The sequence below is a fragment of the Dermacentor variabilis genome, chromosome 9 (assembly GCF_050947875.1).
Source record: "Dermacentor variabilis isolate Ectoservices chromosome 9, ASM5094787v1, whole genome shotgun sequence".
In the NCBI taxonomy this organism is placed as follows: Eukaryota; Metazoa; Arthropoda; class Arachnida; order Ixodida; family Ixodidae; genus Dermacentor; species Dermacentor variabilis.
This window is the reverse complement of record NC_134576.1, coordinates 85093412-85117377: the sequence shown is the minus strand read 5'-3', so window position 1 is coordinate 85117377 and position 23966 is coordinate 85093412. Positions and strand designations below refer to the sequence as shown.

The 23966-nt window shown below is 45.2% G+C and overlaps 1 protein-coding gene across 3 annotated transcripts in view; it reads left to right on the top strand.

The window, feature by feature from the left end:
• LOC142557042 (venom serine carboxypeptidase-like) overlaps positions 1–22722 on the top strand; it is a 61366-nt gene extending 38644 nt beyond the window's left edge. For 2 of the 3 annotated variants that reach the window (XM_075668588.1, XM_075668587.1), the window contains exons 2-4: positions 1493–1652; positions 13111–13438; positions 21885–22722. In XM_075668588.1, the coding sequence (XP_075524703.1) occupies positions 1493–1652; positions 13111–13438; positions 21885–22702 (1306 nt within the window). In that variant the 3' untranslated portion in view covers positions 22703–22722. The remainder of the gene's footprint in view (positions 1–1492; positions 1653–13110; positions 13439–21884) is intronic. The other variant, XM_075668589.1, reaches the window with a different exon arrangement.
• Positions 22723–23966: the final 1244 nt, after the last annotated feature.

The following is a 23966-nucleotide window of genomic DNA, read 5'->3' as shown; positions in this document are numbered from 1 at the left end:
TGTAGGTCCTTTGCAGGCCATCGATGTGTGATGTGCTGCCTACTGCTTGAAAGTTTCTCGCATGCAGCGTCACAATTAATTCAATAAATACTACGCCAGAATAAAATCGGTGGTTGCGAGTTCTAATCCTGGACTGCCAATTTATTGGTCGCAAGTTCAAATCTTTGCGAGGCAATGAACGAGTTTTTATAATTTCTTGGTAACTTTCTCGCAAATAATTTTGGGTTACCAGAGACGGACGGCGGAGAACAGTGGCGAACATCAAAACGAGTAGAAGAGTGAGACCATAACGAACATAGTCGTAAAAAGCTGCCACGTGACACTCGTCTAAAGGAGGAAGCTTCAGCAACGCGAATTTCTTACGGTGGAATTTCTTTGAATTAATCGAAGTTAACAAGAGGAATGCAAGTCCGGTTGGCCGTGATAGACAGTGTGAGGCATAGTGTTTCCTACAATAGTTACTAGAGGGAGCACTGGCGCTGCGATCGTTGAGCCACTGTGGAATGATGGGTAGCACATAGATTTGTATAATCTTCTTGCTCGGGGCCTAAGACGTTGTTGTGTATTATTACGCTTCATCTGGACCTGAATTGCACCAGGTTTCCAAACACTTTATATATTTTTTTAATGCAGAAGGTAATAAGGCTTTGCAGCGCGCATAATCGCTGCTAATTGGAGTTTATTGTGCACGCATCCGCGGCGTTATGGTTTCAATATCGAGTTTGTGTGCTAGATGTCAGGTGGTCCAATCCTGCCGTTCGAAAATTTTAATATCTTTTTATTATTCACAACGGAGTGCTTTCTTAGAAATGACCACTTTGCCAAGTCACGAAGCCATTTAAAGCCAGAAGGGTGAAGTTGAGGCAAATCCAAGTACCATACCCATCATTCCCATGCTAGCTGAACAGCCTTGCTTGCAGCTCCTGTAGGCCCTATAACGCCACAGTTTCGTCTAGTACATGTATGAAACTCTATGGTGCAAGGTATGGCGACTTCATACTTCAGAGGGATTCTTGGCGGGGTAGTGATCAGGTACTCATAATGAGGAACAGGTGGAGAAGACGATAGTTCGATAAATAATAGTGATTTCGGTGACAGGTGAGCGAAGCCGCTGAAGCGTAAGCGGCTGAGGTTTGCAACGTGAGATTTCGAAAGAACAGGCAACTCAAGGCGAAGGGTGTCAGTAGAGCAATAAATAAGGGCCGAATATGCAGGGAGAAAATCAAGGTGAAGTTTAGGTCTGGAAGAAGTTAGCAATCACGGCGTAAAGAACAGCTGTGTAGTGACCGGCTGTTCTGACATCTGCACTGCTCTACTCGTGGCCACGGCAGGAACAGTAACGTCATTCGCAACGTGGATGACTTGGGTTGATGCTAACAATGGTGCTATGTCACGATTATGGGAAACATTATACAGACGTTTAAATGAATGCGTGCATTGTTCAAAGGCGCCGAAATGAACGCAATCTTATTTGGCGGCTTTTTTTATGCAGTGCAACGCCGAAGGCGCCCAGTTTTTTGGACCTTATCACAAAGAATACTCCAAAGGATGTCGAATTTTTCAAGACAAAAGCTGGTGTCGACGCGAAGTCAGGATACATTACAGTTCAAAAAGGAAGTCATCTGTTCTTTCTTTTGCTGAAATCACCACAGGTAAGAAAGAAAGCTTAGTTCAATGCTTTCTCTTCGCTTCTAGAACCATTTTACAATGACAAATTCTTTTAGAATATTTCACATCTTCTGCTGTGATACACGCGAGTATTAAGGCATTGCTAGCTGTTTGCTAACTAACTGAACACACCGCCCTGAAACTGTACACGTTCCTGCGACCTGCCTGGTTATTTATATATCAACACTGCTGATTGGCAGCATCGTGTGAAGCCGAGAAGGCTTCAAACAAATGAACGGAAGCGAGTTCACTTGTAGGCGCAGTTTAACGCAACCTTAAAGAAAGGAAAGAAAAAGCAAAACACAAAACACTTGCGCTGCACCACGCAAACAATCAATACTCGTATCCAGCTTTTGTGGCCACGAGGGCTTAGTTCGCGTGAGTTCCACCACGTGGCGTACTGACCTTAAACTTTTGGATCTTCCCGCGGTGACGCGTGATGACGTCAAAAAAACAAAACAATAAAAACCTATCCCTGCGCATCGAGCTTCGCCAAAATGCTTGTTCCGCCGGCGTTATCAGTGTTATTGATAAAGCGTAGCCGCTCGTCGCCTGGAAATGGCTTATCATCCTAAGAGCGTTTAGCCGCGACGAGCTATGATTGATTTTGGGTTTTTATAGGGCTCTTTTTTTTTCTTTTCAAGCTAGAGTAACCGTCAGTAGAAAGGGTAACATAGTAAACGTGAAGAGCGGACAATCCCATAGGCGTTTTCAGCTAACCTAGCGGAATCGGCGAAACGGACCAGCCTCCAAGATGGTCGCGCACGCTGCCGAATCTCTGAGGCTCCAATTTCAGTTTCGTTTCTTGTATTTTTTTTTTGTTTTTGTGACCCATGCCTTTGCTTAAGTCGCGTGCTTTCATACAGGCGCTTGTGCCGCTGTTTATATGTTGTGACGACGAGCGCGCAAAGGTGTTTCACTCATGTGAGTTTCATTTAAATTCATATTTGCTGTTTCAAGCTGTAACTTATCGCAACAACCATGCCAACTGTAGAAGTAGAACTTTATCGCTTATGATATTGTACGTCTAGTAACTTACGCCAAAAGGTGTATCGTAAATAAATGGACCACGGTCCTTCAATATAAATCAACTGTTCAATGAACCTCGTTCATACCAACTTGGATTACTGGGCACGTGAAACAAGGCATCTGCCACACTTCCACGACCCTCTAGGATTTCACTTTGGGTCAACGGGTATGTGCAACTGTTTGTGTCTCGGGCTGTTAATTTGGGCATTGAATCCTAGCGCACATTCCTCATCAGCAGAGCCTACGTTTCTTTTATGCCTTATTCCTTTTGTTTTCAGCAGAAGCTATCGTGCTCCCCCGTGGCGTCACAAAGCCGAGGAGCTCAATGCACTTCGAATTCAGCGCTCGTGTTTCTGACCGCAAAGCTCGCCGAGTCGTCGTGCGTTTCCGCGATCTTAAAATTGGACAGCGGTAGTGCGTTTGTCTGGGTGCAGCTTCTTGTTTCAGCCGTTCGAACTCATTTGAGCGTCGAACAGCTGCATGCGTTTTGTTCCAAACATTGTTAAGAAAGCAAAAGTAAGAATCCGTGCATTTCCATGGCGAAACTGAAATTACGGGGGCGGTTAAACAGACTTAAGAAGAGAAAAATCTTGCTCCAACGCTTCGTATTGTGAAAATTTAATTTGAGATTTGTCCTCTGAAATTAAGAATCAAGTGGGTATAGGCAAAAGCACGCTACTACGCGGAATCAGTACCTATTTTCATTACAGCACCACCGGAAAAGTTTGGAGAACTATTTCGCCTAAATCCTAGTACTGGGACCTTCGAAATTAACGCGAAACAAATAATTGATTTTGAATTAATATCCAACTCATTTAACGACCACTTCAAATCTGTTTTTACTAAAGGTGATGGTGACATCCTTTCTTTTTTATATCTCCATGCCACGTATGCCAGACCTCATAATCTATGAACAAGGTATCTTCAACATGCTATTAAAACTGAATGCAAAGAAGTCACTGGTAGCCAGGCAACCTAAATTCGTTTCTTCAAAAATATGCCGTGTGCGTGTCTAAGTATTTGCAAGTTTTATTTAATATATTACGCGACGGTGAACTATCGAATGACTGGGTGACACCCAGAATCAAACCGTTACATAAAAGTGGAAGTAGAAAGAACATTAACAAGTATCGCCCGATTTCATTAACATGCACAACTTGTAAATTACTCGAACCCATTATATATAATCAAATGCTAAATTTTCTTGATAACCATAATTTTTTAACCAAACATCAACACGGTTTTAGAAAGGGATTCTCGACATCTACTCAGCTGATAGAAACAGTAAACCATTTTGCAACATCAACTAACAATGCTACACAAATTGATGCAATGTTCATTGATTTTTCAAAAGCACGTAACAAAGTTCCTCACAAAAGAGTACTCAATAAATTACATGATGTCTTCAAAAATAATCAGCTAACTGAATGGACCACTGCATGGTTAACCCATCGAAAACAGTTTCTTTCCATTCGTAACAGCGCATCTGCATCAGTAATGGTTGATTCTGCAGTACTTCACTGCTCGGTGATAGGGCCACTATTGATCCTGCTATATATCAATGATATTGTACGAGATATTGCAGTTCATATTAAACTTTTTGCCAACCATTGTGTTTCGAACTCCGAAATTAATGCCAAGTCAAGTCAAGTATTGCTGAACAGTGCCCTTCAGAAAATTGCTTTTTGGTTTCGAGAATCGAAGATGGTGATACACGTTGAAAGAACACAACAATCATTACACATAAAAAGAAACATTTACACTTTGATTTGCAATATTATTAACACTTTCCTCTCTGAAGCTAGTAACTGCATATATTCGGGGCTTTGGATTACGAACGATCTCAACTGAAATACTCATTAATTCTGTCACTGCAAATGCGAACCTAAACTCTTTGTGTTCAGGCGAGCACTTAAGCAATTTTCCACCTTCTGTTCACCCCTTGGCTTACAAATCCGATGTGGTGCGCATTTTATATTACGCTGCAATGATATGGTACCCTTTTGCAAAAACAACACCGCCAAACAAGAACAGGTACAAAGAAGAGCCATGCGTTTCATTTTAAACACATTTACAAGAAGATCAGTTACAGAGCTTTTAAACAAGGCTAATCTTTCTTCTCTAGCACAAAAAGTAGTTGTTTACAACTGAAATTCTTATCTCCACTAGTAAAGGGCCATTGCAAGACTGACATAATGGAAATCGTATCCATCTCGTCCGGATACGCTACTCAACAAAGACAGAATTTCACTATACCTCCCTTTTCCTCACGCAGCAACTCATTCAGGTGTTTGTTCTTCCCTGGTACAGTAGCGAACTGGAACCAGATAAAAAATAACGCCATCTTTGCGCCAACATTACCTTCCTTATGGCGTTTACGTTGAGGTTATTTTGTTTGTATCATGTTTCGAGTGACAGTGCTTTAGTTCTTTGGTGTAACCTTGGGTGTGCCCAACCTGTACGCTTTGTATTTAATGATATAGTAGTTTATTAAAATTTGTATTTTGTGTACATACCATTGTATATATTAAGCTTATATTGCCCTGATAAAGTCACCGCATGATGATTGCAGTATTTAAAAAATAAAAATAAAAAAGCAATGAATATACATCTGCAATTCCACGCGTTCTCTGTCGTACCATTAGATAGGTTTATGGTAACTGGAATGCACAGCCCGTGGAAAACAAACATGTTGGATCGAAATGCCACGCCCAGAATTTCATCAGCAACTCATTCAATTCAAACGATCGTCCAAATGAAACACCTACACGAACAAATCGAATTTCGTCAAGATGGGTATTCTTTATTGGTAAGGGTGCTTATCATTAGCCCCATATAAGTGCTGCTTGTGATGATTTACCGCCACCTCAGCAGCGCATTTCAAGAATGGGAGCACGGCCGTCTGATGACGCCTCACTTGCCGGCAAAAAAAATTAGTTATGGAGTTTTACGCGCCAAAACCACGATCTGATTATGAAGCACGCCGTAGTGGGTGATTTCGGAAATTTGGGACACCTGGGGTTTTTTAACGTGCACCTAAATCTAAGTGCCACGGATGTTTTCGCATTTCGCCCCCATCGCAATAGTGCCGCTGTCGCCGGGATTCCCTCACCGGCAACGATGCCCTCGAAGCACGCCACACCAATGCCCAGTTCGACGAGCCCGTGCGCTGTACTACAAACGCACAGTATTGCTGTTAACTTCACAAGAGAAAAGGTTGTTTAGGTAAGTTCAACACTCACAACACCATCAAACTGAAAGCGCACTCACCAAACTGTAGCTGGTCGGCAGACGTAGAAGGCACAATACTAGGCCAAGGGGTGAAGCCACGGACGACGGAAAAAGTCGGAGGCTCTGACGTCACTCTTTGTGAAGCTCATGCTATCTTCGGCTGGTCGTTTCTGAGCACTCTGGAGCGCTCTGGCGAGCGGCGTTGTCTTCGGCTGGTTGAAAGAGGGTGCGCGCCCTGCGTTCGGCTGGTTCTTCTCGATTGCTCTCCTCTATCTTGGAGCGCTCTGAGGCGCTCCGAGCCCGGTCGTCGGAGCAGTCATCGAGATTGAAACGTCATTGCAGCGCCGCGTCGCTGCTGTTGGCGACGGCCCACCGTAACCTTGGCAACCTAGGCCACTGCATGCTGGCGTCTCGAAGAACGTTCGTCCCGCCGGCACGTCCGCCACTTTTTCGGGCAGCGCCGGGAGCTTTGGATAGGCGAAACATCGGACGTTGGCAGTAGTCACGTGGCTTCGCATGAGCAATTTCCTCCTCCGAGAGCGAGTCGCACGTTCGGCTTGCGCGCTTGTCCCCTACCTTTGAGCTCGGGAAACGACCGATCTACCCGACTCTGCTTCGGGGCATACAGGCGACCAGTCGAAGATACCATCAGTGACGCCGGAAGTTGACGATACGGTGTTACCTTATCGCGGTTGATTCTCTCTTGCTTAGATTTCTTGCCTTCGGTGCACAACCACGCCGGGCTCTGTGTACCTGCGCGCGGCGCACTGAACCGACCAACTGGTCCAGTCGCGGTGTTTACCATGGCTATACCGTTGCCTAAACCATTTCGTCCAAGTATTGCGCTCCAGCGTTGAAGCGCGTTCACAATGAACTACGCAAGTTTGACTATGAGGACGGCCCCGGCTACTTTTGCTGCTTTGCTCAAAATAAATCTGTGCTTTCTCAATGCACAGCGAGAATACACAGGCGATGGCCGGTAGCACACTTTGCGCACTTCACGGCCTATTGCTAGACCATCTGCAGTTTACGGGAGCAAATACGTATGCTGGTCGTGGCTTCATAGAAGTCGTTTTACTTTAGCGAACAAGTTTCGGGCAGCTGCACACCGCGTAGTTGTGACGAGACGACGAGACACAGCGCGTCGACGAAGAGGCAAACAGAGGAGAACGTCGTTGCGCAGTCAAATACGCCGAATTCGGCCTGAGCTACATTGTTCTCGCGCTAAGTGAAGCTTCACGGAAACAAAGTTCTGCGGTGCCGAATAGCAAGCGCGTATTCATGTTGCCAGCGCGTTCATTAGACCTACGAGCAACCATACATGAGCCCTTTGATGTTCGCTCAGGCATACGTTTTTCCTGTCGAGCCTTGCTCGCTTTTGCACGGCATCCGCCAACTTTCCTTTCCCTGCTCCTTTCAAGCACATAGATATCCGCTGTAGGGATCGAGGGTTTGTGTCATTCCACACAGCTGTTTTACGCGCCACAAATGCATTATCCGCTGTCAAAAATAGCAACACTTCACAGTTGTCACTGACCTGCACGTCATTTATCGTACGTATTCTGAAGTACAACTCAAATTATGGGATTTTACGTGCCACAACCACTTTCTGATTATGAGGCACGCCGTAGTGGAGGACTCCAGAAATTTCGACCACCTGGGGCTCTTTAACGTGCACCTGAATCTAAGTACGCGGGTGTTTTCGCATTTCGCCCCTATCAAAATGCGGCCGCGGTGGCCAGAATTCGGTCCCGCGACCTCGTGCTCAGCTGCCTAACACCATAGCCACTGAGCAACCACGGCGGGTATTCTGAAGTACAGCGGTTTGAGTCTGCGATGACACATTCGCTTGTATCCACCGAAGACGGGAAGTTTATTCCTAGGTGTTGTTTGGTCCGTGGCAGGGGTCGGTGGTGTACGGCGTTGCATGCGCGCTCGTTTCACGCTTTTTACTCCTTCCAGTCCCTCCTTACCGCAACAAGAGCCGGGAGAGCACGCCCTAGATAAGACGGAGGAATAAAACGCAGAGATTAACGCAATCCTACAAACACGGCGCCTATGCATGGTACGGTACGAGACCCACGGGGCAGCACATTCATGAGTACACATTGCCATAACGAAACCGCCATTGTGCCCAGACACCATGGCCGCTACTTCAAAAAATACCCCGTGACTTCCTCCACACTTATCTCCATATAGAGCGCGAAGAGGTTAGGACCTCTGCTCTGTTGTTTCCTTCCTCCATGGGTGCAAGAATAGAAATGTCTTCCCGGCACCGCTTGCACGCTCAGTCGCTCGCTTTTTTACTCAAGAGCCGACACTGTAGAATGCTCAAGGTAGATATACATAGGTAGCGAAGCTTCGAGTGAAAAGCGGTGCAGTGGTCAAGGGTGGTTATGAGAGCAGTGATTAACGTGAGGAGGGAACAAACTTTGAGAAAGAAAAAAGCATTCTTCACTTAAAAAGAGACACAGGTCATTAGATTCAACCGAAATAAAATTCCTAAGCAATTTTATATGCGCGTGGTGAGTAAAGAAAAGGCAACTATATTTTGCTTTACCATTATCAATAAATACCTTATTCTTCAGCTTCCACTATAAGAGGGGGCATGGCGACGCCGCTATCAAGGTCGATCCAAATAGATCGCGAAGCTTCGGGCGACAAACGGTTCAGTACAAATTGTCACCCACCTCAGCAAGGGGTGTTATGGGAGCAGCGATTGAAGCGAGACTATGTTTGCAGGGAACAAACATTGGGAAAGAAAAAAAGCGTTTTTTAATTCAAGCGAGACACAGTTAGTTTTATTCAAGGAAAATAATATTCCTGGTCAATTTTATATATTCGTGACGACTTAAGAAAATACAAGTTTATTGTTTTTATTATTATTAATAAATGCATTTCTTTTCAGTGCCCATCGTTATAGGGGGCGTTGACGCCACTATCACTCGCTATGCAATGCACGTCTTGAAATGAGCAGAAAGGCGCGCTCGTAAAGTTCACCTGTTGAAATACGAACCCCTCACACCTTTTGCTTTTTTACTTGTCGAAGTTTGTCGGAATTTGGTGACGTGGGGGTAGCTTTATCGCTTCTTAACCTGTTCAGTCAACTGAAGTGAGTTACGACCGCTAGATAATTGTGTAGTTGTTTTCGTGCGACTGCGCTGGCCGACGGGCTTGGCATCCAACGATAGCATTAGCACTCTGCACCTAAAGCTTTCGTAGGCCTCCAAAGAAAGTATGTTCTGTGCAGGGGTGCGATTTCGAGAACCGTACGGCTGGCCTTTTCCTGCATCACTTTCCGCGCTGAAAGCTCGAAACGCCCATCAAGTCGAATGGCGGGGCATTTGAATATATCGCTCCAAAGGCAGGCCAACAAAACAAATTTCGCGCCTTCGAAAACAAAATGCGTCACTCTGCTTTTAACTGATATGGCGTCGCATTATTTTTTCTTCCGCCGGAATAGCTCCATCCGCATACAGATGGCGCTAAGCCCCATGAACCGCCATGTATTGAACGTATGGGGTATGGGCTCCGATGGAAGCTTCGCTACCAGGTATATTTACCTTGCCGCTATCACTTGCAATACATGCAGCTCTTGAATTGTGCAGAACGGCGCACTCGTAAAGTTCACCTATTGCAATACACCCCCCTCACACTACGTGCTATTTTGCTTGCTGACGTTTGTGTGAATTTGGTGGTGCGGGTAATTTAATCTATTCTCAACCTGTTCAGACAGAAGTAGTGAGTCATGACCACCAGATAATTGTTTGCTTTAGCTGCTTTCGTGTGGCTGCGCTGGCCAACGGGCTTGGCGTCTGACGATGGGACCAACACTCTACACCCAAAGATTTCATCGTCCTCCAAAGAGAGTATGTTCTGTGCAGGTGTGTGGCCTCGACACCCACATGACAGACCTGTACTGCATCGCTTTCCACACCGAAAGCTCAGGCCGACCATCAACTCGAATGGCGGGAAATCTTAAAACACAGCTTTAATGATGGGCCACAATAGTTTCGTGCTTTTGCGAAGAAAATGCAGTCACATCTGTTTTTAACCCATAGGCGTCATATAATTTTTTCTTCTGTCGAAAGTGCTATCGTCACAGAGATGGCGCTTAGCCCCTTGAACCGCCAATGAAGTGCCATGTTGTGAACGTATGGGCTTCTATGGAGGCTTCACTACCAAGATATATTTAGCTTGGAATGCTTCTTGCAGCAATTCCTACCACAGAGCCCAGGCTTCTCAGGGCAGGCGGCGGAAAATTTGCGCATGGGTGTTGTGTGGGCTCCCACAATTTTTCCTCCAGTCATTGCACAATCAGTATTTTGCTCGTCTTTTCTTCCTCCCTCTTCAGAGAGTTGCATGCACGGGAATTGATCAACGGAATCTCGCCGTTTCCTCTCCTCAGTAGCAGCGTAGCGTTGTAATTTTTACAGGAAAAGACGCTTGAGAAAAACGGCTGTTTTTAAAGTGCACTGAGCCACTGCTTCCAAAGTTATTTCGCAGTTCGGCGACGAGACTGCCCTATCAAACTGACACAAAGTGGGATCAGCCTTAAGAGTAAAGCAAGCACAAGAAACGTGATTGTGTCTCGTCAAAAATGAAATAAAATTTACAGACGGCTCGCTAAAGGTTGTTTGACGAACAGGGTGCCCTAAATATTATACTCCAAGCTTTAAATAAACACGGAATTAATATTCTATCCATTAAGACCAAGCGCACGCTCTTTAGACTTTTGTTGAGAACCCACCCTTGCATCCAATTATATATCACATGTCTTTAGCAAATTTGTATTTTTTGTTTTATAATTGCCAAGGCGTCAGTTAGAGGCTTGCAGAGAATCGTAAGACATGCCTAAATGAGTTGCTTCATCTATTACTGGCTCGAGCGGCGTCGATAACAGCCCGAGTTTTTCTTTTATAAGACGCACTGACAGGTCCCTGAGATTACTGCGTACCGATATCGAGGAGACACTAACCATCAAGCCTGAGATGATTTGAAATCTCGAGGCAAAAGTATCGCTATCAAAGTAAGAACTTTCATTGAACTGAAATATTGTCTTCACCTTACACATAAAACGACTCTCCTCGAGGCTTTTAAGTAGCAAAAAGGGAAAGACGAATCTTGTGTGCAGTGCCACGTTCTGCCCGCAGAGTATTAGGGAATGTTCTGAAAGACCATGTCTTTCTTTACAAGTTAGCTTCACTTTTCCGCATCAGCTATACGTGTTTGTAGCCTCCTTATGAGACCCATAGCGAAGATTGCACAGCCTAAAATTGTTTGCCGATTCGGAAGGTAGTGTCATATAAAAATATGTACGAATCCTGAAGATAGTGAAGCCAAAAAAATTAAGCAGTTCGACGCTTCTTCTCTCACACGAAGCATGACGCAATACAGTGTCGTTCTCAGTGACTCGGCCCCATTCTCAAGTATATCTTGCTCAGAAAGATATTGTTCTTGGCCAACCTCTACTAGAAGTTGAATAGCCTTTCGACTTTTTACGTAAGTAGCCTCGGGCACTAACCACTCGTCTCTATCTCATTCTCACACTGACTAGAAAAAAATTGATGTTCGCCGAACGGCCGCCGATTAGAAACGTGCTTGCTATAAGGAGGTGTAAATATAACCGTGTTTATTTTTTATGCACTGCTTAGAAAACAACGTAGAATTTAGGCTACGGACTAATAAATATCAAATAGAGACCTTTATTTCCTTTTTCTGTTTATCTAGCACGCAGTCTCAAACAGCTCGATGTCGAAAAGAGTCTGCAGTGAAGCGAGCTTAAAACACAAGCACTGACATGGAAAATGCGGTGCTGAGAGTTGCGCACAAAACAAGCAACTAAAACACGTACCTCTTGCAGGGGATGTCGAGCACGAAAGTTTGAGTAGAACGGGTATGAAAAAAAGTGTGCGACTGAAGAATTGAAAAGAGACTGAATATTCATAGAAAGTTCTCGAACATGGTTTCTAACTTGAGTGATATTTTTCAAAAAAGAAGCTTGGTCAAGAGTGAGAGTGATTTTTTTCAAAGGAGAAAAGCTTACAAGCTTGCCTTAACTACTTCGTTTACTCAAAATTGGGCTAGAGAGAAAGATGACCAAAGGCATTTTCTACATGAACTTAGTGCACATTAATAAATTAAATTATGGGGTTTCACGTGCCAAAACCACTTTCTGATTATGAGGCACGCCGTAGTGGAGGACTGCGGAAGTTTTGACCACCTGGGGTTCTTTAACGTGCACCTAAATCTAAGTACATGGGTGTTTTCGCATTTCGGCCCCATCGAAATGCGGCCGCCGCGGCCGGGATTCGATCCTGGGACCTCGCGCTCAGCAGCCTAACACCATAGCCACTGAGCAACCACGGCGGGTTAGTGCACATTATCGTTCCTGTGCTTCTTTTTTCCGCCAGTTGTGTTTGGTATGAATAATCTGAGCTAAACTACCACGTCAAACAAGAAAAGTAGCTCGTGCCACACATAGGCATCAACCTCTTCTTAAGTAGTTAATAAACAATTTTAGAGAAAAAATTTTAAGCGATAATTATAAGACGAGAAAAGTAATTGCGCATGAAGAAATAAACGTTGCAATCACTTGTTAATGTCGCACGTTTCCTGTTCACTTGCACTAAAAGAACGATACTCTGACGTTCATAACCTGACACGCAGCGCATATTTTGGACATGTACCCATACGGGCCAGCTATCCAGTCACTATCACTCTCACAAGTACAGTTGGCCCTCGCAAAGTCCGTCGCCTAGTCTCCCGCACGATGGAGGTCTCCCTGTCTTTCTATGCATACTTCTCTCACTCTCTCTGGCAGTCAGCTCTACGCAAAGCCAGAAAGATAGCGGTAATGTTCAGTAAAGACCACGAAAAGTCAGTCTGTTCTGAATCAAAATATGGGGTCCGGAAAATGAAGGTGGTGTTAACGGTGGTCTGTCTGGGACCAATCACTTTCTTTATGAGAGCAATCTGGTCCTTCTCTGGACAAACGTTCGCTGTTTGACACCATTTCCAAAACATGGCAACAGTTAACGTTTACAACACCACTTTACTTCTGGTGAGTGTAAGAGAGCGCCGGTTTTGGTTCATTACTTGGTACAGAAGCCTAGCTTTTGTATATCTAGACACAAAATTTTTTTGACGTACGAATAGAAACAACAAACATTTCTTTTACAGAATAAATCAGATGCACCACTGATACTATGGCTCGAAGGAGGACCGGGGAAATCTGGCCTTCATGGTCAGTTTCTTAAGAATGGTCCAATTGGCATCGACGCTCAAGGAAATCTTTACAATAGAAGCTCCACATTTCTAAACTTTGCGGACATATTGTACGTTGACTACCCTGCGGGAGGTGGTTTCAGCATTATTCAAAATGGATCCGTGCTGTCAACGTCACTTGATAATGTGACCAACGACTTACTCACGTTTTTAAACAAGTTCTATCAACTCTTCAACGATTACCGAAGCAGAAACCTGTACCTTGTAGGAGAGAGTTACGGAGGTAAGAAAAAGAGTGTACTGCATAAGCATGGCAAAATATGCAGCGCGCTATCTTGTTTTCAGTCTTATTTGTGCAAGAATTTTAGACGCAAATCAATGATATCTTGACGGCGCTTGCACTTGCCGAACGTGAGGCGGATCTATTTTCATGAAGACTGCATTTGCAAACGCAGAGTCGGAAGCTTGATTATTTGCTGCTGTGTCAGCGTCAATACAGGTCGTGTACCGCATACACGACCAGAAACACGCATTCTCGGACGCAGTTTATTAATAGAAACACAGAAAGAAAAGTAGACTAAACTGGATGGCTTAATTGCTCATTTCCCTGCGCACATAATATCAATTTTACCGATGTCGGTAACTTGGAATCGCCAAACATTGCGCAGAAACAAAAAGCTAAAGGCGATAAAACACTCGCGTCATCTCCCCGTGACCTCACAAGTCGCAATAACCATCCGCGGATCTGGTGTGCTGAGTTGTAATGCTCGAAATGTGTCATGTTTAGGTACCAATGATGTCTGATCCGAAAAATTTTCCTATTTCCTGACAAAAAAAGAGAAGAAAGGCAGTAAAAGAACGAGATCATCGGAGAGTCGTGAGGTCATAATGAAGGCAATGGCGCCGCCGCTTTGGAAGTAAGCTTAGCAAGAAAACATCGGATTTTCTTCGCTAATAGTAGCACTTCTTTCTGTGAAAAAAAAATGCAGGAATCGTTTAATAGCACTAATCGCCAGCATAGGTCAGGATACTCACTTATGAGTGGCCTAACCCAGAATCACTCAAGACTCAGATCGTCCTGTGATTCTGAGAGTGAACCAACCTGGCTGAGAAAGTAAAGAGCTGGGCTGGTTGGAACAGATTCATTATAAAAGAGCGCATACTGAGGGTGACAGAACGTGCCCATTCAGTGTTCCAAGTATTATTAAGTATTCTTGTGTTGTACCAAGTATTGTGGTAGTGTATATAGGCGTTCTGTGTCTGTTTGTTGGAGCTATTTTGCAGCGCCCCTGGTAGAGTAGAATTTTGGTGAGACTTAGTTTCGAGTGAGCCCTAAGAAAGAAATATGTTTTGTCAATGAGTAAGCTAGTTCTGCTTACGTTACCGACCTACGATCCCGATTGTTGCCATATTTATAGTATTGTTTTACTAGTATCTCCTGAACCATATTGCTCAAAGAGTTTTTAAATACATTAGGATACGTCAACACCCCGCTCACCCGAAACAATATGTAGAATGGATAGTCAATCTGGGACTCACGTATAGTGTAAAGAAGTTAGGCTTCAAGGTGTTTAGATACGGTGATCAGCTGGTCCCAGTATAGTAAAATGAGATACCAAGGATAGCCGAGTAAAAATACCTAGGGGTCTGGATCAAAAAGGGAAACAAAGTACCTACAAGGAAATCAAGTATTAATCAAAGCGAAAGACAAGACAAACGCCGTCGTATAATGAAACAAAATATGCTATGAGGGTCTCAACAAATATCAGGTACTACGAGGTGCGCGAAAACGCGCAATGTCTCCTGGGCATGCGTTTGATAACTTGTCACTGCGATTAGAATATGACGCGCGGACGGTACCATAGATTATTCGGAGGGCTGTCAAAAGGCCAACACGCGGGGCGCATGGAAACAACAAAAATGAAGCGATTAAGAAAGATATATGCTGGCCACCCTTCGAAGTGCCGGAAACTGAAAGCAAAATGAGCGTCAAAAAATGACTGCGGAACATAAACCAAAATTGATGGGTGGTTAGATTGTTTCGGTGCCTGTACAGAAAAATCGTTACCACGCAGTGGAGAAAAAGAACACGAAAGCTGACTAGTAAACATACGCTAATGGGGTTACAGGGCAGCAGAAGACGGGCTCTTAAACATAATGTAACAAAACGCATAACCAGTGTACTGGTTAGGAGCAGTGGCGAAGGAAGATGGTGGAGTTGGTTAGGATTTATTTGGAGCGTGGAGCACAACAGCGCGAACGAGCGGGGACAAAATTCAGAATAAACGACTACACGGGGCCTAATCGCAACTGAATTCATTAGGAGATCTTAAGGCCTAAATGAAGAAACAAAAGGCCAAGAACAAAAATGGGGATGCACACGACACAGGGAAGCCGCAATTATGTAGTGAAAGGTATCGCTGGGAAGATTGATGCAATTATTGAAATTCTTTCTCGGGAAGAATCGCCGACGGTTCACAACTGCATGTGCCATACATAATTATGATGTAGGCTTCTGCGATCTCCCTTGTTAATTGACTTGCATCCTTGTAAGTCGTAGCTGTTTCTTCAAAAAGGGCAAAGCAGCCAAATCATTTGGTACGTCATTTTAACTTCGTGTGGTAATGAAAACGTTGGTGAAACGAAGCACTGTGTTAACGTTGGACCCAAAGTGCACGAACTATTTCTCTACGGAGTTGTGGCACTGCCTCATGCAGTACATTGCATGAAATAGCGGTACACTTCGGACGCATGAGGCTAACGCTATATCATTCGTACCCGTCCTCAGTTACTGAAATTATTTTTAAGTGATAATAGTTTGCTAATTAGTGAAGCTTAATTATGTAAAATTATATATGTTCGCTCTAGGGCATCAGTTGTATCTGAAAGTTGTGGAGCGCGTTCAGAAATTTATCACAAACGGGTTTGTTTTTCCAGGCTCGGATGAAAAAGAACCTGCGAAGTAGGTAGAAAATTACGTAACTGCACTCTTGTGCGTTTACATAGCCTTAGAAGTGCTGCTTGCTGGGCCAGTTTGTTTATGCTGGCACTTGTGAAATGGAGCAAAAAACTTTAAACGCGAACAAGACAGAAAGAACAGACTCCGCAACGCTGGTGGTGTCTCTTGTTTCTGTCGTGCTTGCGTTTAAATTTTTTCACTGGTTATCTCAACTGCGCAAAGCCGCTTCCGAATCTTTTTCGGCGGGACGAAGAATAAATTCTTGGGTTTTACGTGAAATAACCCCGATCTGATTCTCAGGCACGCTGTACCGGGGGACTGCGGATTATTTTGATCACCTAGGAATCTTTAACGTGCAGCCAATGCGTGGCACATGGATGCTTTTGAATTTCGCTGATGTCAAAATGCAGCGAGTGCGTCCGGAATTTAATGATCCCGCGACCTCGTGCTTAGCAGTGCAACGATATAGGGTTCAAAACAATGTCGTCCGCAACACCCGAAAGCCCTCCAAAATACAGTGTAAACCAGAAATGCTCGAATGGTAAATGCGTAAAGGAGTGTGAGTGAGTGAAAAACTTTATCAGCTCTAGATTCACTGGTCTTCTGCGGTCTTCAGATGGAATCGTCCATCTTCTAGCACAACGGTCGGTTGCCCTTAGTCCAGGGCTCCGCTGGATGCTGCTGCCAGTTGTGCTCGCCGAATCAGACCTTCTTGGTCGACCTGGCGATCGCTGGAGAGCACTCCCTCCCATTGCTCCGCACTCGGGTTTGGTATAACGGGTACCACGTCTATCTTCTGGCATGCCCACGTTATGTGATACAGCGTGGGTGTTTCGTGGCACCAGGGGCATTTGTCATTGTATTGTGTGGGATAAATTTTGCTGAGTACGTTTAGGTTCGGGTACGAGCCCGTTTGCAGCTGCCTCCACGCGACAGAGTCCTCTCTGCTAAGGGAGTTGTGCGGTGGTGGATACCGCTTTCTGCAGCCCTTGTAGTAATTTAGTATCGCCGAATAGTCTTGGGGTACAGGTTCGGTCTCCTCGAGGTCGCCTATGTTGGATGCTCGGTAATAAGTGTACCCTCGAGCTATCCTGTCCGCCTCTTGGTTTCCTGCCACTCCCGTGTGTCCCGGCGTCCATACTATCGTATGCCTAATTGGTTTTTCTTTTGTTTGTCGTTCTGTTATGGGGTCTCCGGAGCGGAGTATGCGGAGCGCTCCGTGCCCTATTCTGCCGCGTAGGTAGTTGCGGCACGCTGTTTGCGAGTCTGTAAGGATTGTTAGAGACCTTTTAGACCGATATCCCTCCGCTGCCGCTAGAGCGACGGCCGCTTCTTCAGCCTCGACTATCGTACAGCCTTGTAGTGATGCGCTGGTGATCTCGCGTAGGGTCGAATCAATCACCGTTGCTACCGCGTTGCTGTTGCTCTGCCCCGCTGCTCTGGCGTACGTGGATGCGTCCACGTATACTGTCGTTTCTTGGGGTGCCAGTGTCTTTTGTAGGTATTCAGCCCTCGCTTCTCTGCGTGCTTTGTGTAGGTTGGGATCCATGTTCCGGGGTATGGGTGCTACTTTCAGTGTGTTGCGATACTCGTCTGGAATTGTTTCGGTCCTCTGTATCTCTTGAAGTTGATCGGCGCAGCCTAGTTTCTTCAGGAGCTCCCTGCCAGATGGGGTCTGCTGTAGTCTGCGTTGTTGGGAGACTAGTTGCGCCTCTTTCAATTCGTCGAAGGTGTTATGTAGTCCTAAGGCTAGGAGCTTTTCGGTTGAGGTGTTGTGGGGAAGGTGGAGTGCGGTTTTGTAGGCTTTGCGTAGAATCGCGTCCGCCTGTTGTACCTCACTCTTGATGGGATTGTAGTATGGAAGGGTGTATGCCACTCGGCTGACGACCAAGCTTCTGACCAGCTTGAGTGTGTCCTCCTCTCGCATGCCGTGGCGTCTGTGTGAGATGCGCGTGATCATGCGGGCCACTTGTAGGGTGGATGCCTTGAGTAGGGCGAGGGTGTGGGTGCAGCGTTGGTTTGACTGTATCCACATCCCCAGGATTCTGATGAGCGTCTTTTCCGGTATCGGCTTCCCCTCGAGGTAGACGTGGAGCTTTAACTCGTCGCTGGTGGGGACTGTGCGGTTTTGCTTTCCTCTCCAAACTCTCAGCAGCTCGGACTTCTCAGTGGAGCAGGCTAGCCCTCTTGCTCTGACGTAGTCCTCTACGCAGGTGGCTGCCTCTTGTAACTTCTCTTCTTTCTGTCTGAGCGAGCCTGTGTTAACCCAGATGGTGATGTCGTCGGCATACATGGCATGGTGTATGCCGTCGATTTCATTTAACTGTTTTGCCAAGCCAATCATTGCTATGTTGAAAAGCGTGGGGGAGATGACCGACCCTTGAGGCGTCCCTTTGTTTGGAGTAAGGAACTTCTCTGATCGGAGCCCTCCGAGGCCAATCGTTGCCGTTCTGTTTGAAAGGAAGGCTTTGACGTAGCCGTAGACTCTCCTCCCGCAGTTCAGGTCGTTCATGCCCGTGAGGATAGCACAAGCACAAGCACCGACCTGTAAGAGCAAGCATGCACCATGGTTCTCTGTCAGACGCAGTGTTGGGAGAAATAACGTTGATGTGGGGAGAAAATAGAATGCAGTGGGGCTTTGTGAGAAACTGTCACATTTGGCAACTGCCTGCCAAGGCACGTCTTGAGGCTGAATAGAAGCGCCGCCATCGAACTATACGCTATAGGTATATCAGACATCAACCTTTTAGAAAGCTATTACAGGAGTTCAAAAACCTCTTAAATGGTTTCGAAAGTTCTAAGGAAAAAGTTCTCAGGAGAAAAGTGTTCTTGGCCTCGGCGTTGGCTGGCAGTTTCAAACGCTTGTCGTTAAGACAAATGATCCGTGTATTTGGTAGAAAATTAGTATCGAAGAGTGGACAGTCCGATAAGGATGCTGCCCAGAGTTCAAAGTCGCGAGTCGATTTAATGGAACCCTCATAAATCCACAAATCGGGACGCTTTCGAGTAAACAACCATTCGAAGAAGGAATCATGTTAAATTGTCAGTGTAAGAAGCCATCTAAACCATATGTAGCCATATAAGCCATATATATTAGCTAAAACTTTCCAGACGTATTTTAAACCTTACTGATACCCCCTCCCTTCCCTCTCCACCTGTAAAAAGCGCGTCGAAAGTTCTGTGGAGCATGAAAACGGTAATCTAAAAGCAGTTATTGTAACATGTGCTTTCGAGGTTGCCGCCGTCGAAGGTGCCCCAGTAGAGCGCCAGAGATAGAGAGAGAAAGCAAAGAGAGGAAAGGCAGGGAGGTCAACCAGAAGAGCACTCGGTTTGCTACCCTACACTGGGGATGGGCTACTCAGCAATGGACCATATTCACACTATCAATCAGGTGATAGAGAAATGTGCGGAATATAATCAACCCTTGTATATAGCTTTCATTGATTACGAGAAAGCGTTTGATTCTGTCGAAACCTCAGCAATCATGGAGGCATTACGGAACCAGGGTGTAGACGAGCCATATGTAAAAATACTGAAAGATATCTATAGCGGCTCCACAGCCACCGTAGTCCTCCATAAAGAAAGCAGCAAAATCCCCATAAAGAAAGGCGTCAGGCAGGGAGATACGATCTCTCCAATGCTATTCACAGCGTGTTTACAGGAGGTATTCACAGACCTGGATTGGGAAGAAGTGGCGATAAAAGTTAATGGAGAATACCTTAGTAACTTGAGATTCGCTGCTGATATTGCCTTGCTTAGTAACTCAGGGGACCAATTGCAATGCATGCTCACTGACCTGGAGAGGTAAAGCAGAAGAGTGGGTCTAAAAATTAATCTGCAGAGAACTAAAGTAATGTTTAACAGTCTCGGAAGAGAACAGCAATTTACAATAGGTAGCGAGGCAGTGGAAGTGGTAAGGGAATACATCTACTTAGGGCAGGTAGTGACGGCGGATCCGGATCGTGAGACGGAAATAATCAGAAGAATAAGAATTGGCTGGGGTGCGTTTGGCAGGCATTCTCAGGTCAGCAACAGCAGGTTGCCATTATCCCTCAAGAGAAAACTGTGTAATAGCTGTGTCTTACCAGTACTCACCTACGGGGCAGAAACCTGGAGGCTTACGAAAAGGGTTCTACTCAAATTGAAGACGACGCAACAAGCTATAGAAAGAAGAATGATGGGTGTAACTTTAAGGGATAAGAAAAGAGCAGATTGGGTGAGGGAACGAACACGGGTAAATGACATCTTAGTTGAAATCAAGAAAAAGAAATGGGCATGGGCAGGACATGTAATGAGGAGGGAAGATAACCGATGGTCATTAAGGGTTAAGGACTGGATTCCAAGGGAAGGGAAGCGTACCAGGGGGCGGAAGAAAGTTAGGTGGGCGGATGAGATTAAGAAGTTTGCAGGGACGACATGGCCACAATTAGTACATGATCGGGGTTGTTGGAGAAGTATGGGAGAGGCCTTTGCCCTGCAGTGGGCGTAACCAGACTGATGATGATGATGATGACTGGGGGTAGGGGAAAGGAGAATAGAAATAGGAAAAGAGGGAGAGAGTAAGCACTGAGTGCGTGTGGGAGGATGCACAGGGACACTATAAACGGTGTCTTAAGCCGGTGCATTTCAAATATTGCCCTAGGGCACGAATCGCTTTTCTTCCCAGTGACGGGTGTGGCGGCGGTCCGAGTATCTTCGATTCGGTGAACGGTCTTGAGTCCAGTCTGCGTAAAGTTCCCGCAGAGACATGCCTATGTCGCACTGGCGACATAGAGGGTAGACATCTTTTTCTTTCCTGCATCGTGGGCGAAGGTGCCGCAATGTTGCAGCTGGATTGTGCTTTCAGAATTCGGCAAAGTTGCACAGCGACACCGTCGGTGGCGCTACAGTCACTGCACTCTTGCGACGCCGCTGAACGGCGGTTGAAGGCGACGTGGGTGAAGAGCGACGTAAACTGCTTTGCTGGATATGGAGTGGGGATTGTGCAAGCTTGCTCGGGATTGCGAAATTTAATGGGGAAGATAATGTGATGACGGCGCGGAACCGAAAAAATAGACGAGTTAGTTTTGGGCTAGGTTTCTAGGTTCCCCGCGTTCATTTCTCTGTCCTCACCGAGAAGTACTCATATATTGTTTTTGTTGGTTTTTACCTTCAGATCTATCCGCGACTGATATGCTACCCCCTCTACCTTTTGTTTCTGTTTGCCATACCCTCTCCTTTTTTCAAGCTACATATTTGTGCACGCACAATAACGCAATCGTTCCTTCCTTCTATTCGTGTCTTTAGCGCACTTTTTTTTTACCTCAAACGAATACCAACGAGCTTGCCTTGAGACCCTTTGAAATGTAAATAGAACAGATAAACAAACTGGTAGTAGGAACATAGACGTGAAGCAATATACGGTTACCTTACCTGCACAAGAGGAAAATGAATCGACGGGATGATAAATGATAAAAGAAGCGGGTGAAGGCTGCTAGGTACCGCAAATGCAATGGCGATGAACTACTTATAGAAAATGTAGTAAGGCCAGCATGGGCGCATTTGTCCGCCATAATTTGCCTGGTCACGTACGAGCCCATCACGCTGACACATCTATCGCTGTAAGTTCACCATGCATTCTCACCCCATCGGGTAGCCTTTTCTCCATCTGAATGTTCGCCGTTGAGTTGATCTAAAATTAGATATGGTCAGCTGCTACTAGTGCAGCTTGTGCTGCCTGTGCAACTTAACATGCAACTTGTAACTGTTCCTTTCGAATTCTTTTTTGCAGCAAGAGCGGCTGTCGCCTTAGCAGAACGTTTGCGAACGGAAGAATGTGAAAACCGTCTACGTGGTCTCATACTTTGCGCTGGATTTTTAATCCCGCTGCAAGACAGCATCCTCAAGTCTCACGAATATCTATACCAACTTGGCCTGGTGGACGCGGAAGGCCGGACTGCACTGGAGACGAAGTTTAAGCTAATTGAAGCAATAGCGAAAACAAACACGACGATTGCAGCATTTCTTTTAGCTCAGACAGTTTTCAATTTTAACATTGGCGGCATGAAAAGCCTATTCGCGAATCTAACAGGATACGATGATCAAGGAAGCATACTCCATACCACTAAGCCAGCCGAAGTAGGGAAGTACCAGGAATATGTGAATAGTTCGGACTTCAAAAAACAACTCGGCGTCCCACAGTCTGTGAAGCTGGATGAACACAGACTGAATATAGCATTTAAATTGGCTCCAGGCGATTACTTCAAGAACATTTCCGCGACTTTCGAAAATGTTCTTGGGTCAGAAAAAGTTTTAATTGTGAATGGACAAATGGACGACATTTTCCCACCTGGGCTGTTCGAAGAGTACTTCAGTAAGATGACTTTTACTGGCTCCACTGAATTTGCACAGGTCCCAAGGATGCCGTGGACAATAAAGAATCAATATGGGCTAGCGGGCTACGTAAGAGAGAGCGAGAATCTTACCGTTGCCCTTGTTCTTCGGGCAGGTCACCTTCTCGGGTTTGACGCAAGTGAAGCGGTTTACGACCTAGTGCACCACTTCGTAAACGCCAGCAAGCACAACGAACAACAAGATAATGGCAAATAAAGCAAATATGCGTGTTTATTTGTGATGGTTGCAAGGAGGTTTCTTAAAGTATTTCCTTAGAGCATGTAAGATTGATGAATAAAACAATCACTAGCAGCAAGGTATACGTTAATAAAGTTCTTTAAGTGATCAAAATTAAACCAAGTATAAAGCGGACATAAAGACCAGTACATATTCTATTTTCATAATGAGCACGCTATTGTAAAATACGTTGCGCAGCTATTCTAAGGCTATTTGAAACATCCTTAGAGGACATTTCATTTTAGATGTAGGCGGATGTGCCGCAAATCATATGGACAATAAAGACATTAAAATGAAGGCTTGAAACGTGACATTGTGCCGGAACTGTAGCAGCGTGTCTGCAAGCTTAGCGCCCATCACCCAGCGGATGTAGTTATGATGCACGCCTGGCGTCAGTCCAGGGCTGGCTTTGTTGTGCCTTAGCTTTCTATAGATCAACAGCACATTTCTTTAAGCAAAAAAACGTGTGTACCAAGTACTGACACCGCTGCGTTATTGCCTAGGCGCTTCACTTGACTGGAGCGTTATAAGACGTATTTACGGGTGACGCGAAATTTTGCCCACTGGCCGGGCATAACTACAAATGCACTCTAAAAACAGTTTCACCCTTTGGGGTGTACACTTGCCACAGAACAATAATGGTCATCTGTCTTCCACGCATTTCCTTTCTTTAACGCTGCGAGCCCGGTACTTCCAATTTAGGAACGGCATGCGCGTTATCAGCATGACAGAGCGTTCCCGACAGGAAAGTAAAGAGTGCAGCGTTTTCAATAAAGGAAACGCAAGCAAGACAGATGACGATTATCGTTCTGTGGCAAATATATACCCCAATGGGTGCAACTGTTTTAGAGTGCGCCATCAAAGTCAAATTCAAATAACATGGGAGGAATGCTATCCTGAATTAGTGGGCCAACCTAAGTGCACGTGAAATTCAGGGTTTGTAAAATATTCCTTTCGGAAGATCTGAAAAGCGTTATATAACAATTTCACGCCGCCTTTTCAGTCTTCTAATGCAACTCTACGTTACAAAGTTTATATTTGGCAAAAATAAGCAGCCGTTATGGGTTATCTATATGTAAAACTTATAGTGTTTGGGTTAATTAGGGCCTGCGCAGTAAATTACGTATTCAAGCACTCCACAGCGTATATAACTAAATTTTACCCCGCCGGTAAAATTTGGTACCTTTTGAAACATGGTACCAAAATCAAACTTAGCAAAAAGGGCGCATCACTACGGTAAATC